The 15,193-nt window shown below is 43.2% G+C and overlaps 1 protein-coding gene across 2 annotated transcripts in view; it reads left to right on the top strand.

The window, feature by feature from the left end:
- Positions 1–15,193, top strand: part of LOC306871966 (integrin alpha-X-like) — a 109,689-nt gene that overhangs the window by 12,580 nt on the left and 81,916 nt on the right. For both annotated transcript variants that reach the window (XM_079420258.1, XM_079420257.1), the window contains exons 5-6: positions 14,232–14,346; positions 14,899–15,032. In XM_079420258.1, coding sequence (XP_079276384.1) covers positions 14,232–14,346; positions 14,899–15,032 — 249 coding nt within the window. The remainder of the gene's footprint in view (positions 1–14,231; positions 14,347–14,898; positions 15,033–15,193) is intronic.

Here is a 15,193-nt window from a genome sequence, read left to right as displayed (position 1 = left end):
AGCCTGAAGGACTTAATTCGCTGGATCAGGTGTCTTTAATTAGGGTTGGAGCCAAACTCAGCAGGGCTGTGGTGTGGCCCTCCAGGAATTGAGTTTGACGCACCTGACTTAAAGTCTTCTAAATTGGAACAACTAATTTTGTGCTTAATGCACTTTATTTGTGCAGAAGTAGTGCTGAGGTCCAAGTAAAGCTATACTCAAGTATATTTGATTGTGCTAAAGTGGAACTATTGGAAATACAGTTACAGTTTTAATCTTGCATTTCAAGACTGACACTATACGGAGATCATACAATCCTTATTCATAGTGATATTAAAACACCTTTTATGCATACTTTTAAGAAATGTGCATTGTACAATAAAGAAAAAAAAAACTCATTCTTAAGTGATTTGTTATTAAATGTTATTGGATTTGTAATTATTCCACTGAAGGCGAGCATAGTGATGAACCCAAATGTATTTACAAGGTAAATAAAGGCGGCTGCTGACGCCCTAACAAAACCAAAAACAGAGCCCAAAAAGTCCAGGAGGGTGGTGGAGCAGAGGCAGAATGGGGGGAGGGATGGAGGGCCAGGCCCACGAAGGGGAACAGGACCTGGAGCGTGGAGTAATGGTGGAGCAGACAGAGCAGGGAGCCATGGCGGAGCAAGCAGAGCAGGGGCCTCAGTGGCCGTGACAGGACAGGCAGTGAGTTCAGGAACAGCCTCCGTGGCCGTGACAGGACAGACAGTGAGTTCAGGAACAGCCTCCGTGGCCGTGACAGGACAGGCAGTGAGTTCAGGAGCGGCCTCCGTGGCAGGACAGACCGTGAGTTCATGGACAGCCTCTGTGGCTGTGACAGGGCAGACTGGGAGTTCATGAGTGGCTTCCTTGGCCGTGACAGGACAGACATTGAGTTCCAAAGTGGGCACCACCACCTCGGGAGGTTCTGCAGTGGACGCCGCAACCTCTGGAGGCACTGGAGTGGATTCATGGACAGGAGAGGCCTCAGGAGCAGACTCGTGGACAGGAGAGGCCTCAGGAGTGCAGTGTGCAGCCCACATGCTCAAAATGGAGACCGCCATTACGGGCAGTGCGGTAGACAGTGGGATGTCTGCTTATCTTGTGAGCATAGAGACTACTGGGATGTCAGCCACTCGCACTGACATCAGTGGTGGGTCCAACACGCTAGCTATGAGTCTTTTAAGTCCAGGCCCAAGCTTCAAATTTGCAGGAGCTTGGGTATTATAGCCCCCACCCCAAAAAAATAATTAAAATAAAAAATAAAAATAATAAATTTTGGTGATAGCTGTGGCATGACAAGGCTCTGATGTGGCAACCATCTTGGCCAGGGACTCTGGCAGACTCTGGCTTGACAGGCATGAGGTGAGCAGACTCTGGCTTGACAGGCGTGACGCGAGCAGACTCTTGGCTTGACAGGCGTGACGCGAGCAGACTCTGGCTTGACAGGCGTGACGCGAGCAGACTCTGGCTTGACAGGCGTGACGCGAGCAGACTCTGGCTTGACAGGCGTGACGCGAGCAGACTCTGGCTTGACAGGCGTGACGCGAGCAGACTCTGGCTTGACAGGCGTGACGCGAGTAGACTCTGGCTTGACAGGCGTGACGCGAGCAGACTCTGGCTTGACAGGCGTGACGTGAGCAGACTCTGGAATGGTGGCCATGTTATGATGAGACGCTGGAAGATCAGATGAGACTCTAGAACAGCGGCCATTTTCCAAAGAGACTCTTGAGTGGCGGTCATCTTGCAATGAAGCTCTTGAATGGCAGCAATGTTGTGAAGAATCTCTTGAGTAGCCAGTATGACATGAGCAGGCCCTGGGGTAGCAGACATGACGTTAGCAGACTCTGGCTTGGCAGACATGATGTGATCAGGCTTTGACTTAGTAGACATGATTTAAGTAAATTTTGACTTAACTGGCAGGATGTGAGCAGGTCCTGGAGTAGCAAGCTTGACATTAGCAGGCTTTGGCGTAGCAAACATGACGTTAGCAGGTGCTGACTTGACGGTTGTCATATAAAAATGTTCTGGCTTGGTGGATACTGGAGGATTGTTGTGTTCCTCCTCTGCAACCCCCACAGTATACGATGAACCAGACAACAGCAGAGCATGATCAATATATTGTTCCAGAGACCAATGAATCTTACCCCCTGGCAGTCTTGAGCAAATGGATTCATTTAAACCCACTCGAAAAAATGTCTTTCAACACCACATCATTAAAACCCACTAAATGGCACAATCCACAAAAATCCTCAACATATTCCTCTATGGCCCAGTTACTTTGACGAAGGCAGAGGAGGTGAGAATCTGCTGGGTTCATGGTAGCGGTCGTGTATTCTGTAATGATTCCACTGAAGGCGAGCGTAGTGATGAACCCAAGTGCAGTTTATTTACAAGGTGAAATCTAAAATCCAAACATAATCCAAACAGACGAAGACTTGACTTGACATGAAACAGACGTGGCATGAACAGACTAGACTCACCAACAGCAGGTTACAACATCGATACACAACAAGAAATAAAGGCAAGGACCTGGCTACTTATAGCAAACAGAGAGGGTCACAATACATGAACAAACCAAATGGGGACAAGACACATGACTTGGACAACCAATCAGAACATGACACATTGAACAAGGGAACCAATAGCAAAGAGACATGAGGGCAAGGGAAGCAAGACACAAACAGGAACCATAGCTAAACTTCAAAATAAAAAACATGAAAACAAGAACATGAAACAGAACCACAAACAGACCTTACATGATTTGAAGTATGCTTTGTATGAAATTAATGTATTTAAAATAAATTGTGTGATTTTTTTTTTCTTTTTTACTAGGGATACAAGGGTAATAAATAAGGAAGGAAATGAGGAGGGTAACGAGGGAGAACAGGTGGTGCAAATGAACCCATTCATGTAACATGTAGGGTGGGGTTGAGACAATGACAGCAGAGCACATAGAAAGAAAAAAGAAAAAAAAAGTGTTGCAAATTAGTTCAAAAGGGAAATGTAATGATGACAATTATTTATATCAGCTGCCAGTAGCAACTGTTGCAGAATTAATATTACCATTAACTAATCTGTTTGTCCAGGGTAGAGCGTGTGTAATTTCATATCAACTCTAAGAAATTATATTTTCGTGTCCACAGAAAATATCTTTCTTACAGTACTAATACATTAGAGCATGTAGCAAGATCAGGAATCGTTTAAGTGACATTGATCTTGTTAGTGTGTCCTTTTATCTTACACCTTTAACCCTATGATTATTCAGGTAGGGTACAGATAGTCAAATCTAGCCTAAACCATTGTTCCTGTTTACACCTGGTCACTTCTTGCGTTTTCTCTGCTCGGATATCTATCTGATTTGTTAAAACGTTTCCATTTACACTTAGCCACATAAACGTGTCTTCGCAAAACGGACATAAATCCGTTCCCGCGCTATATGCAAATTTAACGGAGTTCACGTCAATGAAAGCAATTGATATGCACTGCATTTTATTCGTTATCAGATCATTTCAATATCAGAGACCGCAACGAGAGAGCAAGGCGTCAGCATTGGAAAGATAGGTTAGTCTCACTACGTTTAATGAAGATGATTGTGTGTTGACCGTCTGCGTCTTATTTTCAGTTTCATTCGCAGCAGTTTGATATACTCAGCTACTCATCTGCGGTGATGCTTGTTGCATTATCGCTGTCATATCAGACTATAACATACCATATAGCCTATAAAACAGTTTCACACATTTATTTTTTTAATATTTCGGGAGGAGTAAAACTAGCATATGTGGTTTCAACAACCAGATGCATTTACACTTGTCCAGTTTCGTCTGGAATGCGCCGCCAGACCACCTCCTAAAGTGGTTTGAGTGATTGGATTTATATCCGTCTCGAATGTGTTTCGGAGGGCATTTACACCTGGTCTTTTCAGGATCGGATAGCTATCCGATCAGAAAAAACGCATGAAGTGACCAGGTGTAAACAGCTCCATAAAGTACTCACCCGCCCGCAGGTTTAAGTGCTTCAGGAATGATGTAGAAGACCCCCTTTGTGGTTGTTCTTGTTTGAGGCTCAGTTTATAGTTAAAAGTATCATGAGAGACAACAGTAACAATAAAATCTCTTATTTTATTGGTTACAATAAAAAGCAGTTAATGCAAAAATAAAACAAAATTCAGCTAGAAGTTACAAGTTCTATAATCAAACTCTAAGCAGCAATACTGGAGATGCTGTTAAGCGCTCCTCGTTAGGGTATCAGGTGTCCTTCGCACTTAATGCAGGCAGCATGTGAAGAGTGGTTGCTCCTCAGACCTTATATACAATTTTTTTGGGTAATTACAATTACACATCAATGTCTGTGACTCATGATGAATGTCCTTCCTTTGTTGCTTACGTTCTGTCTGTCTAGCACTCTTCCTCTTCCTCTTCCTCTTAGTCTTCATCTGGCTCATGTCCGCTTGAAGTTGCAACTGCAACATGCTTTATTCACCACTATCAAACTCAGATATCTAACTTTCACAGTTGTTACTTATTCATCCTAACAAAGCAAGTACTGCAAGTGCAAACATTTTTACATCAAAGCATATGGCCTTAACATAAAACTAACAGTTTAATACACTTTAATACATTAACAATTACTAATGGAAACTTATTGTAAAGTGTTTTACAATATAATAATACAAATTATTTGTTATTAAAGCATATATGTTCATAAAACACTGTTAAATTAAACAGAAAAGCAAGCAGGTGTGCATGATTTAGTTTCCTTACCAAAATCCTGCGTTTGGACCAGGCTCTGTTGCAGAATCACATCACTCTGTGCTTCTGAAAATATTATCTTTATCTATTTAGTCTAATAGTTAGCTATCTTCTGTGTCGTAGGTGGCCACTTGTCAAGCATGAAAAATGCAAGTTTTATTTAAATTTTGAATATATTATCATATACGGCATGCAAAGAGCGCTCCCTTTAAATTTATTAAAAACTGTCACTCATTCATCACGATCTCACAAAATTTAGTTTTAACCAATGAATGTGACTAATGTGATTTATTAGAAAGAATTTACGAGCATGATAGAATTCAGCTCTGGACAAAAAGCGGTGACTGGAGCTGTCACGAATCCTGTCACGAACTTCCATTCGTTCACCACCAGAGGTCACCCGCTCACCACATAGACCATTGCACTACACTACACTACTGGCACGTCACCATTGGACTACAGTTCCCATGATCCATTGCACCGACGACACACACAGCTGATTTCACTGATCACACAATCACACACGCTTTATAAGCCTTGGACTTCCTCTCTGTCATTGCCGAGTATTGTATAGCGCATATCCTTGTGATAGCTACTCTACGGAGCCTCTCAGTTATCATAGCCGTGCCTTTTCTAGTGTTTTAATTCTTGCCCGTGTTTCCTGGATTAACCCTTAGCCTTACCGTTCGGACTGAGTTTGCACCTCTCTTGGACTACTGGTCGTGTACCTGGATTATCTCTCTGCCTTGCCCTGTTGGATATTGTTTGTTGATCGTCGACCCACGCTTGCTCTAGGATTACTTGCCTGTGATGTTCCTGTTTGCCATTGTATGAACCTTGTTTGTTTTGTGACCTCGCCTTTTCATAAAAGCTTGCACATGGATCCGCACGCCTCACGTCTTGTTCGCTCCGTAACAGGAGCGGTGAGTGGGTGGATTTCAACCTAAACAACTCTGATTAGCATTGCGATGTAGAAATCAACAAACATGTACACTCATGGCCAAAAATATTGGCACCCTTGGTAAATATGATCAAAGAAGGCTGTGAAAATTAATCTGCATTGTTAATCCTTTTGATTTTGAAAAATCTAACCTTTCATTGGATAATAAGAATTTAAAATGGGGGGAAATATCATTATGAAATAAATGTTTTTCTCAAATACATGTTGGACACAATTATTGGCACACCTATGTAGGATATCAGAGACCGAATCAGACAAATTTATTCCATGTCTTTTACTGTTTCACAGTGTAAACAGCTTCAGTGAATATAATGAAAGTTTTTGAGAGTGCTTACAAATGCTTTTTGTACGATGAAAGAGTTATTAGTAAATTAATATGTTTCTATTAAATACAAAGTCAGTCGTATTAAAATATATTTTATGGCATGACACTCATGGCATTAACACTGTCAAGGCACAGAAAAGTGTTAATTGTTTGGCAGTCAATGGGACAGTCACAAGCCTCCCAGTTTTCATCCAAAATATCTTAAATTGTGTTCCGAGGCCGAATTAAGCTTTTACGAGTTGGAACAACATGGGAGTAAGTGAAAATTTTTATTTTGTGGTGGAGTAACCCTTTAAAACGGGTTCCCTATCGATATACTCGTACTGCATCTGCTAAGACGCTATGGAACGCTATTTTTTATTAAACCTTTTTTCAATCACGCAGTGTAACTGCGCACCCATCGGTTCATGCAGTACATTTAAAGACGAACCAATAGCTCGACAGCAGTGCTGCACGAACCTATGGCCACGAGGCACGCCAAAGCCTGCCAGAATGGGCAGGGCCATCTGGCTATATAAGCGGCCTTTGCCTTAGCATTCAGATTTCTTCTCCTTCAGCGACGATCTTCTCTTTCGCTGATCTACGAGACTTGAAGCCAATCGCCGATGACACGCCTCGCCGCAGACAGAAGCTGATTCAGAGACCTGCGCTGCTCTGCTGTTCTCGCTCCATGCTTCCAACCCGAGCCGCTTTCAGTTCCCGCGCAGCTCTCAGCTCGTCCCCTGCTGCTCTCCGGTGAGTTCTAAAATAGCACATTTCTAAAGAGCAAATTTCCAGCGACGTTGTTGCAAATGTCACACTGCTAGTGTGCACGATGCAGAAGGGCAGTGAGCATGTCACCTGTCTGGGTACGCCCACACAGAGACTGCATGCTAACAGAGACGGAATGCTCTCACGAGTCTCACTTTTCTCCACTCGCTGACCACCAAGGCAGCTCCGCTCTCCCATTTCTCCTCTCTCAGCAAAGCTTAGAGAATGAAACAACAAAGCCACGGAGCTGAGCGACCGGGTTTGAGTAATCCCACGCTGGCCAGAGCCCGCATGCTCTGATCTGCTGGTGTTTTTACATGTGAGAATTAGCGCCCCTCGTTACATTGAGCGGAGTAGCATTTGTGTGTGCATCGCTGAAGCTGCGCTCACACAGACAGTCTTCGATCAGTCTGTCCCTGATCTGCTTACGTATCCTCTACGAAGGCAGCCCCATCTCCCCCTCTCTCATGTTTCTCTTCTCCCAGTCACCTCGGAGAAAGGAATGGTGAACTTGCGAGGCTGAGAGATCAGGCTTGAGCGATTGCATGCTAGCATGTCCCGTGCACTCACTTTGATCTGCCACCGTGTGTTAACACGTGAGGATTAGCGCCCCTCATTACATCAAGTGGCTTAATCCTTCTAGGTGGATCGTAGAATCTCTTCTCCCAGTCACCTCGGAGAAAAAGATGGTAAAAATCGCGGGGCTGAGCGATCAGGGTTGAGTGATTTTTTGTGCCGGTATAGACCCGTGTGTTTCACTCTTCTCACAGCGCTTTGATCTGCCAATGTGTTCACCCCAAAGATTGGTGCCTCTTGTTTGTGGAGCAGCTTAATTCTTCAAAGCGGATCGGAAATGCTGTCACCTATGATTACAAAAATGCTGACAGCTTCTATCTGAGTGTGCTTGGGCCACGCACGTGCTGAGGCTGTGCTCACTAGACAGACAGCTTTCATTACGAGAGTCTGTGTCTCACTCTGCTTTGCTCGTGGTTCACCTTCAATGAAGGCGGCCCTGCCCCTCTCCTCGTCTGCTACGAACGGATCTGAGAGGATGTGCGCAGCACCTTTGATCTGCCAGCGTGTGTACACATAAGGATCTTCAGTGCCCCTCTGCTACCAATGGTTTGATCTTTTTAGGGGGATTTAATGAGAATGCTGTCTCTAGTGATTGTATTATCACTGACAGCTTCAGGGTTGGACACGTCTGGCCCGCACCTGTTCTGACTGCTCTAGCTGCAAGAGCATTGAGTCCAGAAAAACACTACAGCCTCTCTCATGTCTCCAAGCACCCCGTTCAATTCCGTGTGCTGATGTCAGTGTGTTTGTTGTAATTACGTTTGTGAACACTGGGCCCGTTCAATAGTGCCCACACAACCAACCGCTGTTATAACAGAAAAATAAAACCCAAACATCTTCAAAAAAGAGAGCAAATTTCCTCTTCCACTCATCGCGAGTGTCAGGTCCCACCACTCGAACCAGTCCAACCCCTTGCCCCACGGGCTGAGGTTCCGCCAGGTCAGAGTGAGTCAGGCTTCTACAGCCTTTACTTCCTCGTCTCCAAAGGATGGCAGCCTAAGGCCCATCCTCGACCTCAGGCACCTGAATCGTGCCCTCATGAGATGGCTGTTCAGAATGATTGCATTGAAACAGATCCTCTCGCAAATATGCCCTGGTTCTGATATCCTATGGTTCCTATCCCTGGTTATGACTGGTTCTTTTCGGTGGATCTGAAAGACGCCAGTAGCCCCCCACCACAGACGATTCTTGAGATTCGCCTTGGAGGGAGTGGCATATTAATACATGGTCCTTCAGACTGTCTGTAGCTCCTCACACTTTTACGAAGTGCATGGATGCAGCTCTTTCCCCACTGAGATAGATGGGAATCCACATTCTGAATTACTTCGACAACTCGCAGATCCTTCCTCCTCAGCCACTTAGAATGTCTAAGACTCAGTGTCAATTTCGCCAAGAGTGCGCTGTCCCCCAGCTAACAGATATCATTCCTGGGAACAGTTCTCGACTCGACCCAAATGAGGGCGGTAGTCATGCCAGAACATGCACTGGCCATTCAGCAGCTCACGGCCTCATTCAAAGTTGGAGCCTCTCGCCTTCTCAAAGCATTTCAGAGGATGCTGGGCCTCATGGCCTCCATGTCTCCAGTACTTCAGATGGGACTGCTTCGTATGCGGCCCATTCAGTACTGACTGAAACCACGAGTTCCGTCCCACACCTGGCGTCTCGGACACCTCTGCGTGGCATCTCTGGCCCCTTGGAAAGACCCTCAGTGGATGGAACAGGGCGTTCCACTGGGAATGGTCTGCAGAAGGAAGGTGGTCTCGAAAGATGCTTCCAACACCGGTTTTCGGCCACTGGTCGAAAGAGGAAGGTCGGCTTCACATCAACTGCCTGCAAATGCTGGCGGTGTGTTGGGGCCTTCACATCTTTTATGCCGGACCTAAGGGGACACCACGTTTTAGTCCACTTGGACAGCATGACGGTGATGTCCTATATAAATCACCAGGGTGGTCTCTCCTCAAAGCGCTTCTTCCTTCTGATAGAGCGCCTCTTAGAATGTGCTCAGCTCAACTTGTGTTCGCTGAGAGCAGCGCATGTGCCGGGCAGGCTGAACCAAGGAACAGACATGCTATCTCGGAGCAATGTCCCCTCAGACGAGTGGATGCTCCACCCACAAACGCTCCAACAAATCTGTCGACCTCTTCGCCTCAGAAGACAACTCTCAATGCCCAACTTATTTTTCGAAGGACAGGGATGTGTTGGCCCACGAATGGCCCAACGTCCTCCTTTATACTTTTCCCCCGATTGCCCTGATCCCGCAGGTAAATCAGGGAACAGAAACACAAGGTTCTGTTAGTAGCCCCACTCTGGAGAAACCAGCATTGGTTAGCAGAGCTGCTGCAGCTGCTCATAGCAGCCCGTGGCCGATTCCACTGGATCTCCTCTCTCAGGCGAAAAGAACGATATGGCACCCCTGGCCAGAGCTGTGGGCTCTGCATCTTCAGCCACTTGATGGGAGCCTGCAGGCCTCCCGGAGTGTGCTATGAACACCATTTCTCAGGCTAGAGCTCCGGCTACAAGACGCCTCTACGCCATTAAGTGGTCTGTGTTGTCCAGCCTGGTGTTCTGAGGACCTGTTCGTTTATGACATATCAGTGATATGGTCCTTCCTGCAGGAGCTGTTGGATAAGGGGCGCTCCCCATCCACGCTCAAAGTCTATGTAGCAGTGATAGCGGCTTCTCACGCCCCTATAGCGTACCAGTCGGTGGGCAGACACAACCTTGTTGTTTGTTTTTTGAGGGGGGCCAGGAGGCTGAATCCGCCCTGTTCCCCTCACTGTCCCTACATGGGACCTGCCTACTGTTCTGAGGGCCCTGAAGGGTCCTCCCTTTGAGCCACTGCGGTCTGTTGGCTCTACTACTAGCGTTAGCATTAATAAAACGAATGGGAGACTTAGGGCGCTTTTCCACTGCGTGGTACTCCACTGCAGTTTAGTACCACTTTAGAGTAGGCAGGATTATTCACGTGTCATTATAGTTGCGCCGCCTCTACTGCCATGACTCCTGAAAAACTTTTTAATTCTGCGTCGCTCCATCACGCTCTTGCTGGATCCACTCCTCAGCTATCAACGAGAGGATCGTCTGTACTTCCTCAACAGACAACGAAACAGCCATTTTTGGTTGTTAAAAAAGGTGCGCTCATTCAAAATAGTTGCGTTCGAACCTTCGCTGGCTGTGCTGATTGAAATCTAGTGGGTCTCGTGCCGAAAGTTCAATGACGCAGGCAGTGACTATTTTCTCCGGCCAATCAGTGATCAGCAGAGTTTACACGTCATGTCTTGGTAACGGTACGGCTCTCTTGGAACCTCGGCCGAGGTGGTACTAAAAAAAGTACCAGGTACTGTTCCCAGTGGAAACCCCCCCAAAAGTGAGCTGTACTGAACCGTACCGTGCTGTACCATGCAGTGGAAAAGCACCATTACAGGCACACTCTGTGAACCCTAATTGCCTGGAGTTCAGGCCTGGTGACTCTAAGGTCGTCCTGAAACCGAGGCATGGTTACATACCTAAGGTGCTCTTTATAATTTATGTGTATCCTATGTATCTTAAATGCAGGGAGATGGTATTTCGCAACTTGGTAATGCAACTCGGTATTTCCACGCTGTCTGAAACATGTCTCTATGCTTGTGCGTGCCTGAGTAACGAATTGAGTTCTCTTTCTTTAATTATATATATTTCTTTAATTATATATATATATATGCCCTTCATTCCCCCCTCCTCCGGTCCGTAAAAATCGTAACCGGTCTGTGGTGTAAAAAAGGTTGGAGACCCCTGATTTACATCATCAAAATATGAATTTGCAGATACCAAACTTGGTATAGATGAGGTTCCATTAACTAGTGGTTATATCATAAAGCATACATGTGTAGTGATTTCAACGTAAGATAGCCTCACACGGGGCACCTCTAAATGTGATGTTTTAGATCTAAGAATTACATAATTTGGATGAAGTTATAGTCTGACCAACCTGAAGGATTTGAGAGATATTGTTAACTAGTATTATCAACACAAGAAAGACACGTGTAATAAAAGGGGTTTTATTAACAAAAGATATACAAGAGTAATTAACATCTACTAAATGGGTACAATAAATGGATAAAATGCAAAAGATTGATAGATCCAAGTGACTGAGTTAGATGTTACTACGAATGCTATCTTATGGAAATATAAAACTGAAATTTCCTCGAAGTAATAAGGTAAACCTTATAGATTTAACAAATAAATCGAGAGATTATTTGTTATTAACTGTAGAGCCCTGCACGGGCCTCAAATACAGGCCCTAGCCCGGCCCTTGTCCGACAATTTAGAATTCTTGGGCCGAGTCCGACCCGAGCCCGTCTTTTTTTTTCTCACAAAGCAGCTTATACTACCGTTTCAGCTATTAATAGTTCAGTTTTGTATGTAATGGCAAAGTGATTATATTTAGTTTATTTTTTTATTTTTATTTTTTATTAAGTTTGGAGCATTTTGGTTCGTTAAATATAAGTTTTTGTTTTTTAAAGTAACGACCAAGCGGCCAGCGGCAGACAGTGAGTTCATCATAGCCTATGTTTGATCAAGTTAGCCTTCTCAAATCATCACGACTTGCCTAAAATAAAATGTAGGCTATAGATATAAATACAGTTCAAGCATATAACAATGTTAGTTTAAACTTTAAACCTAGATAAATTTGCGCTGTTAGACGCATATTCAATCGTTTGTGCAGAGAGTGGAAGCTCAAGCGCACGTTGCAGGACATGGAGGCACAAACGTGATCACTTGCATTTTTTTAGTGGAAACAACTTAAAATATTGATTTATTGATTTAGTCATTTAGCAGACGCTTTTATCCAAAGCGACTTACAAATGAGGACATAAGAAGCAATCAAAACCAACAAAAGAGCAACAACATGCAAGTGCTATTACAAGTCTTGGTTAGCCTAACGCAGTACAGATAATTATTATTATTATTATTATTTTATTATTTTTTATTTTTTTTTATAAATAGACATATAGAGAAAATAAAATTAGAATAGAGAGTGCTAGAGTTAGAGGGTCAAGTAAAGATGGAATTAATGAGTTTTTAGCCATTTCTTGAAGAAGGCTAAGGATTCGGCTGCTCGGATTGAGTTGGGCAGGTCATTCCACCAGATGGGAACAGTTAATGAAAAAGTCTGTGAAAGTGTTTTTGTGTGTCTTTGGGATGGTACAATAATGCGTCGTTCACTTGAAGAACGCAAGCTTCTAGAGGGCACATAAGTCTGAAGTAATGAATTTAGGTAAAGGGGTGCAGAGCCAGTGGTGGTTCTGTAGGCAAACATTAATGCCTTAAATTTAATGCGAGCAGCTATTGGTAGGCAGTGCAAACTGATGAACAGAGGCGTGACATGCGTTCTTTTCAGCTCATTAAAGATTAATCTTGCAGCGGCATTTTGGATTAATTGTAGAGGTTTAATAGAATTGGCTGGAAGACCTGCCAAGAGAGCATTGCAATAGTCAAGTCTGGACAGAACAAGAGCCTGAACAAGGAGTTGTGTTGCATGTTCCGAGAAAAAAGGGCCTGATCTTCTTAATATTGTATAATGCAAATCTGCAGGACCGGGCAGTTTTAGCAATGTGGTCTGAGAAATTCAGCTTATCATCAATCACAACTCCAAGGTTTCTGGCTGTTTTTGAAGGAGTTATGGTAGATGAGCCTAACTGGATGGTGAGATTGTGATGAAGTGATGGGTTAGCTGAAACTACAAGCAGTTCTGTCTTAGCTAGGTTGAGTTGAAGGTGATGGTCCATCATCCAGCAAGAAATGTCTATTAGACACGCTGAGATGCGAGCAGCCATCGTCGGATCATCAGGATGGAATGAGAGGTAGAGTTGAGTGTCACCAGCATAGCAGTGATATGAAAAGCCATGTTTCTGAATGACAGAACCTAGTGATGCCATGTAGACAGAAAAGAGAAGTGGTCCAAGAACTGAGCCCTGAGGCACCCCAGTAGCTAGATGTTGCGACTTGGATACCTCACCTCTCCAAGATACTTTGAAGGACCTATCAGAGAGGTAAGACTCAAACCACTGGAGTGCGGTTCCTGAGTAAATATGCCACCATTTTTGCTCATAAAGGTAAGAGTAATTCGGTCTTTAACAGGAGTGCTTCACAAAAATTAACCGAAACTGAGCGAATACATGCCTCACAGACATGATAAATATAGGCCTATCTATATAAAGCTTTAAATTACTGCTTAACAAAATAAAACAAATAGAAAACAAAACTTTTTCACTATGTAATCCATAAAGATGCATTTCTCTCTAAAGGCGCGTCCAATGAAGAGATGACAAGTCAGGATCGGCAACTTCATCTTTGCGACACTGACTCAGAAAACACTAGTTTTAATAAGTAATTCAAATATCTGTTTGCTATTTTCCCCCGACACATTCATGGAAACTACTTTTGCTGGGTCTTTGCGGCAAGCCTATCGTGTTTAAACATGGAACTCGTCCAGCTGTGCTGAAGGCACTCGCACTCGCTGCTGCTGCTGGCGGGACACTAAACACTGTCTTGACAGTCGCGGTAGCACAGTCTAGTGTTGTTTACCTCAGCGCAGCAATTTTTTTCATCACTATAATTCATGGATGTCTAAAATATAAAAATAACGAGAAGCCTAAAACAGGCCTGAAGCCCGGCCTGTGTCTGAACTATGATGTGAAAATTGGCCCGAAGCCTGGCCCTAGGGGCGTAATAAATTCGGGGCCCAGGCTGAAATGCAGGGCTCTAATTAACTGATATTAGTTATATAAACTCTAATGTAAATTAAATGAATTTTTAAAATTATAAAATTAATTATTTTCTTAATTGAAAAGCTCAAACTCTTCTTTAAATCTCTGTCCCTCTTCCAGGTGTGTGGTCCTCGTCTGAAGCATAAATGTGAGGGGTTTAACTATCTAAATGGTCAGTGTGTGGAGATCAACCCACACTTCACTGCTGATGACACACTGAAGCCAGCTTTCCAGGGTATTACAAAACTTTATTGATAAGGCAACCTTACAACATTCACAATATTAACCTTCTAATGCTGTGTTCTAGTAAAATTATGCATTACATTGTCTATATACAGTACCTAATAAAAATAGAATTATTATTTATCCATTAAGCAACAAATATGTATAATTATATTATGTTATAATACTATGTTATTATATAATATTATTATGTCATAATATTATATTATGTTGTTACAATATGTAATATTATTACTTTATTTTCAATTAAAATGTGTATTTTAATTTGTGTTCTTTTATCCCCTTGACATTGAATTTGTCATTTATTGACATACCCTTTCATAGACAAACCCTGTGTCCTATTATCCTTATATTATCCATTCTATATAAATACAACTCTAAATAAGTGCAGGATTACAATTAGTGGCCAAATCATATTATGTTGCAACTAGTATGAGGGTTTTTTTAGTTTTTTTTCTGGTAGATTACACATTATGCATTACTTATTACACTACTGCAATGCAGTTTTATGTCAACCTATAGATTTTGTTTTCATGTATTTCAGAGTGTCATGTTATTCCCCCTCTGGATACAGTTATTCTGTTTGATGACTCTGGCAGTATCACCTCAGAAAATTTTGAAACAATGATCAGATTCATCAAGAACTTAATTGCCATGTTTTTGGATACACGAGCACAGGTGTGTATGTGCTCATGCCATTATTTCTCTGTAGCTATTTAAAAACTTGTGAATGCAAGTGAATGATGCCTATTAATGATTTCAAATCTGTTCAGATTTTAAATGTTATGTAGTTTGAATAAAAATATTTCATAACAAACAAAAAAAAAAAGCTTTCATTT

The sequence above is a fragment of the Barbus barbus genome (genome assembly GCF_936440315.1).
Source record: "Barbus barbus genome assembly, chromosome: 6".
NCBI lineage: Eukaryota > Metazoa > Chordata > Actinopteri > Cypriniformes > Cyprinidae > Barbus > Barbus barbus.
The sequence above is the reverse complement of the archived record's forward strand: the minus strand, read 5'-3'. Positions and strand labels throughout refer to the sequence as shown.